The sequence below is a fragment of the Mobula birostris genome, chromosome 8 (assembly GCF_030028105.1).
Source record: "Mobula birostris isolate sMobBir1 chromosome 8, sMobBir1.hap1, whole genome shotgun sequence".
NCBI lineage: Eukaryota > Metazoa > Chordata > Chondrichthyes > Myliobatiformes > Myliobatidae > Mobula > Mobula birostris.
Window position 1 is genome coordinate 95,449,891 of NC_092377.1, and position 9,152 is coordinate 95,459,042.

The window sequence follows — 9,152 nt, forward strand, 5'->3', positions numbered from 1 at the left end:
TGCAATCTGCCTTGCCTGAGAAATTGGACTGTTGAGTCAACTGACTCTGAAGACTGCCGGTATTCGTTTTGTTCTTAGTTGTTCTTTTCAGCCGCAGTGTAAGCGTTGTTTTCCATTTGAGTGTTTTAGTCAACGGCCCTGTTTGGCCTAGCATTTATTATTTTCTTTTTCCCCTTTAACTTCGTTCGCTTTAAAGTCTGTGAAATATCAACCCACTTCAGTGTCTCTCACTCCACACACGGGCCATGTCTGAACCTGGTGACACCCAATCCCTCAGTCACTTCCTGACCCTCCTGTGGAAGTCTGCAGGTCCCACATTGACCTCATCAGTCACCACACAGCCCACAGAGCAGATAGAGTACAAACGAGTTATCCTCAGTCCAAGAAGATAGTCATAAAGTCACACAATGCAGAAACAGGCCCTTCCCACACGGTGTCATTGCTGCCCGTTTTGTCCATCTGCACTGAACCCATTGTCTGCATTACGACTATATCCATCAATGTGTTTGCCTATTTAAGTAACTATCTCAATACCTTTGAACATGTTAAATATCTCCAACATTACCACCTCTGGTATCAAGGTCTAGAAGTCCACCATTCATTATGTGGGAAGAAAAATTATTCTAAAGGTCCTTAAACACCTTCCTCTCACCTTAAACGTACGCTGTCTGTTTACCATGGGGTAAAGGTTCTGACTATCTACCTTATCTGTTTTTTTTAATATACATTCCTCAGCCTTCTTCACTCTAGGGAAAACTAACCCAGTTTATCCAATCTCTTCTCATAACTAAAGTCGTCAGCTCCAGGTAACACCTTGGTGAGTCTCATCGGCACTCCCTCCAGTACAATCACATCCTTTCTGTACTCTGGCTGTGACTTATCTGGTCTTTTGTAATGTGTTTGCAAAATGTTGTGAAACTGTCTATTTGTTCACAACCTGAAACTTGGAGAGACAGCACTGAGATACCCCTAAAAAGCAGCCAAGGCTGGATCGGCTCAGAGCTTCAAAGCAAAAACTGGTATAGTTTTATAGACCATAAGATATAGGAGCAGAATTAGGCCATTTGGCCCATCAAGTTTGCTTTGCCATTTCATCATGGCTGATACATTTTTTCTCTCAGCCCCAATCTGCCTGTATCACTTCATGTCTTGACTAATCAAGAATCTATCAACCTCTACCTTAAATATACTCATTGACTTGGCCTCCACAGCTGCCTGTGATAACAAATTCCACAGATTCACCACTCTCTGGCTAAATAAATTCCTTCCTCATCTCCTATTCTGAGGCCGTGTCGTCTGGTCTTAGACTCCCCTACCATAGCAAACGTCCTCTCCACATCCACCTTATTTAGGCATTTCAACATTCAATAGGTTTCAGTGCCATTTCGCCGCCCCCTCCCCCCCCCCCCCATTCTTCTAAGTTCAGGCCTAGAGCCATCAGACTCTCCTCATATGACAAGCTGTTTAATCCTGGAATAATTTTCGTGAACCTCCTTTGAACCCTCTCCGGTTTCAGCACATCCTTTCTAAGAAAAGGGGCCAAAAACTGCTCATAATACTCCAAGTGGGGCTTCACCAGTGCTTTATAAAGTCTCAGTGTTACATCCTTGCTTTTATATTCTAGTCCTTTCAAATTGAATACTAACCTTGCATTTGCCTTCCCCATCACCTTTGCAACTCATTTTTGAATTTTCTTTCCATTTAGAAAATGCTCTTATTTCTTCTACCAAAATTCATGACCATACGCTTCCCGAGTCAGTATTCCACCTGCCACTACTTTGCCCATTCCCCTAATCTGCGTAAGTCCTTCTGTGGTCTATATGCTTCCTCAAGGCTACCTGCCCCTCCATCTATCTTCATATCATCTGCAAACTTGGCCACAAAGCCATCAATTCCATTATCCAAATCATTGACATATAACATGAAAAGAATTGGTCCCAACACAGACCCCTGTGGAACACCACTAGTCACCAGCATCCAAATAGAAAAGGCTCCCTTTATTCCCACTCCTGCCAATCTGTCAATGCTCAGTCCATGCCGGAACCTCTCCTGTAATACCATGGGCCCTTAACTTGTTAAGCAGTCTCATGTGTAGCACCTCGTCAAAGGCCTTCTGAAAATCAAACTACATGATATTCTCTGATTCTCCTCTGTCTATCTTGCTTGATATTTCTTCAAAGAATTCCAACAGATAGTAGGGCAAGATTTTCCCTTGAGGAAACCATGCTGACTTTGGCTTATTTTATCATGTGCCTCGAAGTACCCTGAAACCATATCCTTAATAATCAACTCCAACATCTTCCCAACCACTGAGGTCAGGCTAATGCCCATAATTTCCTTTCTTCTGCCTCTCTCCCTTCTTGAGGAGTGGAGCGACATTTGCAATCTTTCATTTTTCTGGAACAATGCCAGAATCTGTTGATTCTTGAAAGATTATTACTAATGCCTCCACAATTTCTTCAGCCACCTCATTCAGCACCTTGGGATGTAGACCATCTGAACCAGGTGACTTATCTACCTTCTGACTATCATGTTTCCCAAGCACCTTCTCTCTAGAAGGCAACTGGATACACTTCTGCCCTTGACATTCTCGAACTTCCAGCATTTGGCTAGTGTCTTCCACAGTGAATACAAAATACTTATTTAGTTCATCTGCCATTTCCTTGTCCTCCATTACTACCTCTCTAGCATCATTTTCCAGCAGTCCAACATCTACTCTCGCCTCTCTTTTACTCTTTATATATCTGAAGAAACCTTTTGTATTCTCTTTAATATTATTGGCTAGCTTACCTTCATATTCCATCTATGCCTTCTTTATAACCGTTTTAGTTACCTTCAGTTGGTTTTTAAAAGCTTCCCAAGCCTCTGACTTCCAACTAATTTTTACTGAATTATATGCCCTCTCTTTGGCTTTTATGTCAGCAACAGTTGCATCACCCTGCCTTTAGAATACTGCTTCTAGAATACTTCCTTTTCTTTGGGATGTTTCTATCCTGCGCCTTCCAAATTGCTTCCAAAAATTCCAGCCATTGTTGCACTGCCGTCATCCCTGCTTGTGTTCCCTGCCAATCAATTTTGTCCAGCTTTTCTCTCATACTTCTGTAATTCCCTTTACTTCACTGTAACACTGATATATCTGACTTCAGCTTCTCCTTCTCAAATTGCAGGGTTATATTACTGCATAATATAATCCTATCATATTATAATCACTGCTTCCTAAGAGCTCCTTTACCTTAAACTCTAACAATTTTGGTTCATTGCACAACACCCAAACCAGAATATCTGATTCCCTGGTGGGCCCAACCATGAGATGCTCTAAAAAGCCATCTTGTAGGCATTCTACAAATTCTCCCTCTAGGGATCCAGCATCAACCTGATTTTCCCAATCTCCCCACATATTGAAATCCTCCACGACTATTGTAGCATTTCTCTTTTGACATGCATTTTCTAAGTTCCATTGCCATTCGTAGACTACATCTTTACTATTGTCTGCAGGTCCCATCAGGGTCTTTTTACCCTTGCAGCAGCTTAACTCTACCCACAACAATTCTACACCTTCTGATCCTATGTCACCTCTTTCTCATGATTTGATTTCATTTTTTGACCCACAGAGCCACCCCACCCCCTCTGGCTACCTGCCTGTCCTTTTGATTCAACGTCTATCCTTGGATGTTAAACTCCCAGCTATAATCTTCTTTCAGCCATGATTCAGTGATGCCCACAAAGTCATACATGCCAATCTGTAACTGCTACGAGTTCATCTGTCTTGTTCCATATACTGACTGTGTGCATTCAAACATAACACCTTCAGTCCTGTATTCACCCTTTTTGATTTTGTCCGCCTTTTACATTGCAACTCATCGTGTTGACTGTAATTTTGACTTATCAGTAGCCTCTCCTTGCTAGCAATCTCACTACACACTGCCTGTTTGTAAGCCAACTGCCCCATCCTCAGCACGCTCACTCCGGTTCCCATTCCTCTGCCAAATTAGTTTTAACCTTTCCAAACAGCTCTAACAAACCTGCCCACAACAATATCGGTCCCCCTCAGGTTCAGGTGTAACCTGTCCCTTTTGTAAAGGTCCTACCTTCCCAGAAGAGATCCAAATAATCCATAAATCTGAACCCCTGCCCCCTGCACCAGTTCCTCAGCCAAACATTTATCTACCAAATCATCTTATTCTTATCCCCACTGGTGCGTGGCACAGGCAGCAATCCGGAGATTACTACCCTGGAGGTCCTGCATTTCAGCTCCCTAAAATCTTTCTTCAGGACCTCCTCACATTTCCTTCCTATGTCACTGGTGCTAATATGTACCAAGACTTCTGGCTGCTCACCCTCCCCCTTTAGAATGCCATGAACCTGATCCGAGACATCCCTAACCCTGGCATCTGAGAGGCAACATACCATCCGGGTGTCTCTATTGTGCCCAAAGAATCTGGTCTTTATTCCTCTGACTATGGATCTCCTATCACCACTGCAGTCCTCTTCACCACTCTTCTCCTCTAGGCCACAGCACCATATTTAGTGCCAGAGACCCAGCCATGCGGCTCTCCTTGGTGGGTCATCCCCCTCGATAGTCTCCAAAGCAGTATACTTATTATTGAGGGGAACGGCCACAGGTATACTCTGCACTGGCTGCCTATTTCCCTTCCTTCTCCTGCCAATCACACAGTTACTTGTCTCCTGCAACCTAGGGGTAGCTACCATCCAGTAGCTCCTATCTATCACCTCATCAGTCTCCTGTATGAGCTGCAGTTCCATTTCCTTAACATGTTCTCTCAGAATCAGAATCAGGTTTATTATCACCAGCATGTGATGTGTAATTTGTTAACTTAGTAGCAGCAGTTCAATGCAATACATAATATAGAAGGAAAAGAAACAGAATAAAATAATAATAATAATAAATAAGTAAATCAATTACAGTAGACATATATTGGAAATATTAAAAATCGTGCAAAAGAACAGAAATACTATATATTAAAAAGTGAGGTAGTGTCCAAGGGTTCAATGTCCATTTAGGAATCGGATGGCAGAGAGGAAGAAGCTGTTCCTTAATCGCTGAGCGTGTACCTTCAGGCTTCTGTATCTCCTACCTGATGGTAACAGTGAGAAAAGGGCATGCCCTGGGTGCTGGAGATCCTTAATAATGGACACTGCCTTTCTGAGACACCGCTCCCTGAAGATGTCCTGGGTACTTTGTAGGCTAGTGCCCAAGATGGAGCCGATTAAATTTACAAACTTCTGCAGCTTCTTTTGGTCCTGTGCAGTAGCCCCTCCATACCAGACAGTGATGCAGCCTGTCAGAATGCTCTCCACAGCACAACTATAGAAGCTTTTGAGTGTATTTGTTGATATACCAAATCTCTTCAAACTCCTAATGAAGTACAGCCGCTGTCTTGCCTTCTTTATAACTGCATCGATATGTTGGGACCAGGTTATGTCCTCAGAGATCTTGACACCCAGGAACTTGAAACTGCTCACTCTCTCCACTTCTGCAGCTTATTCAGTGCAGATGTGGTTATCCGGGAGTCTGGAGGTCTGCCAGACTCCTCACATCCCACACACAGAACAAAACACAGCCCCTGTGCCCTGTCAGGTGAGGAGTGAAGAATGTAAAGAGGAGGAAGAAACTTACCAGATACTTACCTCATCCAAGTCTGATCTTACCAAAGCGTGACGAGGCAAAGTCATTCCAACACTACCCACTCATGCAAAGACCCCTCCAACAGTCCAGCTCACTGGAGTGAAGATATTCATTACAGCTGTAGAAATCTCTGGTCAAAATATATCTGAACCACTTCTCCGTCCCACAATGCAATGTCCATAGCCTTTCTACTGGCAATTTGAGGCTAGATACAGGAAAAACACCTCATATTCCTTCTTGCTAATTTCTTCAACCTGAAGAAATAATCATCACATTCTCTAAATTCTGGTATCCACTTCCGTCTGTTTCCACCTTATCCCACCAGATACACTTCAGATCAGAGAGGATAATGGCTGTGATGTGAGGTCTCTGTGAGGTTTGAATACACTCTCTGGTTACCTTATTAGATACCTCCCGCTCCTAATAAAATGGCATTGAGTGTATGTTCATGGTCTTCTGCCTATGTAGCCCATCCACTTCAAAGTTTGACATGTTGTGCATCCTGACATACTCTCCTGCCCACCACTGTTGTAACTCATGTTCATTTGAGGTGCTGCCACACGATTTGCCGATTAGATTTTTGCATCAATGAGCAGGTGTACAGGTGTACCTAAAAAAGTGGCCACTGAATGTACATCAGGTTTGCATAATTTGGAATGTGAAAGGCCTTGGGATCTGTCTGAGACTTTTGCCAATTTGGAAAGATCAGCTGGGGTAAATTAAACGATCCTCTGTGAATGAAATGTCTTGTGTGGGATGGGATAGAACACATCCTTGGAAACAGAGCCAGGAGAAAACAGGAAGGAATTGCACTCTGATCAACTGAAGGATTCCACAATAACTGGCAGGGATCAAGGATCAAGGATCAACTTTATTCACATTTCCATGTATTAGGAATTTTCTGTGATGTGTTGGTCAGGGCACAACATGCAACAAAAATGCAACGCTCAATGATTATAAAGATAAAGATTTATATAAAAATAAAGTTAGAGGGTAAATTATGGATATGGAATAAAATGTGCATAAATTAATAAATACCAGCATGTATTTACAAATGCATTATAAAGTGTTTACAGTGCAGTGATGGGAGTAATAGACAGAGGGGGTTGGGGTGGGCTAACTGGAATGATTGATCAGATTAACTGGCTGATGAAAGAAACTTTTAAGATGGTGTGAAGTTTTTATTTTATTAGCGCTGTAGTGCTGTCCAGAAAGGAGCTTTTGGAGAAGTCAGTTTGCTGGGTGAGTAGTGTCCACGTTGGTTTTTCCTGCTTGCATCTTTGCCTTGTCCTGCAGTGATAGTACAATGCAGCCAGTGACCTTTTCTGCTGACCTGACAGTTCACCGTAGTTTCCGTATATTGTGAGAGGATGTTGCACAAACCAGGCAGTAGTGACTGATGTGAAGGTGCTCTCTATGATGGCAGTGAGGAACTGCAGCAGTATATTCTGGGGAAGATGGAATTTTACCAATTGCTGTAAGACTCTGCATTTATCCCTGGACTAACGGTGCCGTGGACTATTGGTTTGAAACAATTGACTAACTTACTGAGCTGTTTCAGAAGATAAACAGGAGTCGGCCACATTGACCATTGTTCCTTACAAGCAATACTTTAACTTAGTTGTGGCAACCAAGGTTATGCATTAATCTTTTACACATTCGATAGTCAATAAATTAGATGTGTTCCCTAAGCTAGCCTATCCATGTCAGTGTGTTGAAAAGCAAATAAAGAAGATTATAATTGGTTTGCTCATTATCCCAGGTGTGCTTGCTCTGGTGGCTGGTGGATTAATGATGCTTTTACCTGAAACGAGGGGAATAAGGTTACCAGAAACTATCAGCGACGTGGAGAGCATCATGAGGTATTTATCAATTGGGCATGTTCTGAGGCAGTGTCTGCACTTCCTTCCAAACCTCTGACACATTGTTCATGCTCTGTTCCGCCTTGTACCCACAGACTTTACAGACATGACCAGGACGACTGTAAGGAGATGATCAACCTTCGAACGTCAGCCTAGGGAAAAGAAACACAGAGCACCTGGGAAAGAGTTCATAATCAGAGCTAACTAAAACAAGTTACTTATCAATCAAAATATAACCAATTGGTGGTCAATATTCAAGCAAATTGAACATTGAATGATAAACAGAATGATTGTAATTTTGATTACCAAATTGTATAGTATGCATGTGTATTATTCTAATAAAAGTAAAATCAATTTTCCTAATATAATAATGCTTGAATTGAATGATACTGTTATTTCCAGGAATTTGATTGTGTGGTTCTGACAGGTGGGATAATTGACTTTGTGGTGTTATTTTATTGTATAGTTCAGGCATGGTACTTTGAATATATGCCTGAAGAGTATTTGTGTGGGGCTGGTTAAAATACCATGTCTTGACACAGGTAGTATGGTCAACCACACTATCTGATAAGATGCGCAGTGGATAACAGCAGTTGTACGATCACTCGAGTCGAGTATGATGTTCTCCCAAAAGGTTATTCCCTTAAAGGAGAACGCATGTGCGTGACTTTGTTTAATGTGGGGAGGCTGATGCATGGGCATCCACCACCCGGTCCTTGACAGATCGGGGTCAGGGTCCAGTGACGCGGCATCCAAGACAACTAGGGACCCTTCACTGCTGCAACCTTCCTCCGCCTTCACCGCCATTGTAATAAGTCATCATCTTCCACCAGCTCCACCGCAGAGGTCTTGGCACAATAGAAATATTACAGGAACAGATGAATTGCCTGATATGACATAATAATAAGGAAATTAACTTTAATTATGAATTTTAACATTTTTGAGTTTAAGAAGAACCTGCTGAATAACAGTGGTCTTATGTTTTTTGTGAAGAGAACATGATGAATATTTTTCTAAAATTGAATACTATTCTAAAGCAAATGATAGAATAAGAATGAAAAGCCAAAGAAACAAAAATTGAAAAAGAAACCTGAAATGAAGATAAACATTTTGTACATGTTAAAATAAAATGTGTTGCTAATGATGTATTATGCCATTATTTTGCTGTGGGATTGGGATAGTAATCACATTTGGGATTGGGAATTGGATTATAATTAGGATTGGGATTTGAACTGGAATTAGAATTAGGATTGGGAGGGAATTAGGATTAGGATTGATATTGGTATTGGGATTGTGATTGGGATTGGGAATTTGACTAGGATTAGGAATGGGATTGGGACTGAGACTGGGACTGTGAGGTGTTTGGTGTTGTAGCTTCTCCCAGATTGTGTCTGTCCGTGTGACAGAGGGTGAAATAAATGAAATAGTGCAAGCTGACATGTCAAAGAGAGACACAATGAATCACACAGCCTCTGTCCACTGTACCTAAGTCTAAAGCACCAAACACCTCACAGTCCCAATCTCAGTCTCAGTCCCAATCCCAACCCTGATTATAATCCCAATCCAATTCCCAATCCCAATATCAATCCTAATCCCAGCCTCTCCATCCCAATCCCAATTCTTAGTAGAGGTGGGCCGTATAC

General features: G+C 42.0%; 1 protein-coding gene across 3 annotated transcripts in view; it reads left to right on the plus strand.

Moving 5' to 3' along the window:
* The window catches only part of LOC140201503 (solute carrier family 22 member 3-like), a 46,834-nt gene extending 38,248 nt beyond the window's left edge, over positions 1 to 8,586 (plus strand). For all 3 annotated transcript variants that reach the window (XR_011886886.1, XM_072265712.1, XM_072265711.1), the window contains 2 exons: positions 7,410 to 7,509; positions 7,605 to 8,586. Coding sequence is in view for 2 of the 3 variants with exons in the window: in XM_072265712.1 (XP_072121813.1) it covers positions 7,410 to 7,509; positions 7,605 to 7,665 (161 nt within the window). In the remaining variant the exon portion in view is untranslated. The remainder of the gene's footprint in view (positions 1 to 7,409; positions 7,510 to 7,604) is intronic.
* Positions 8,587 to 9,152: the final 566 nt, after the last annotated feature.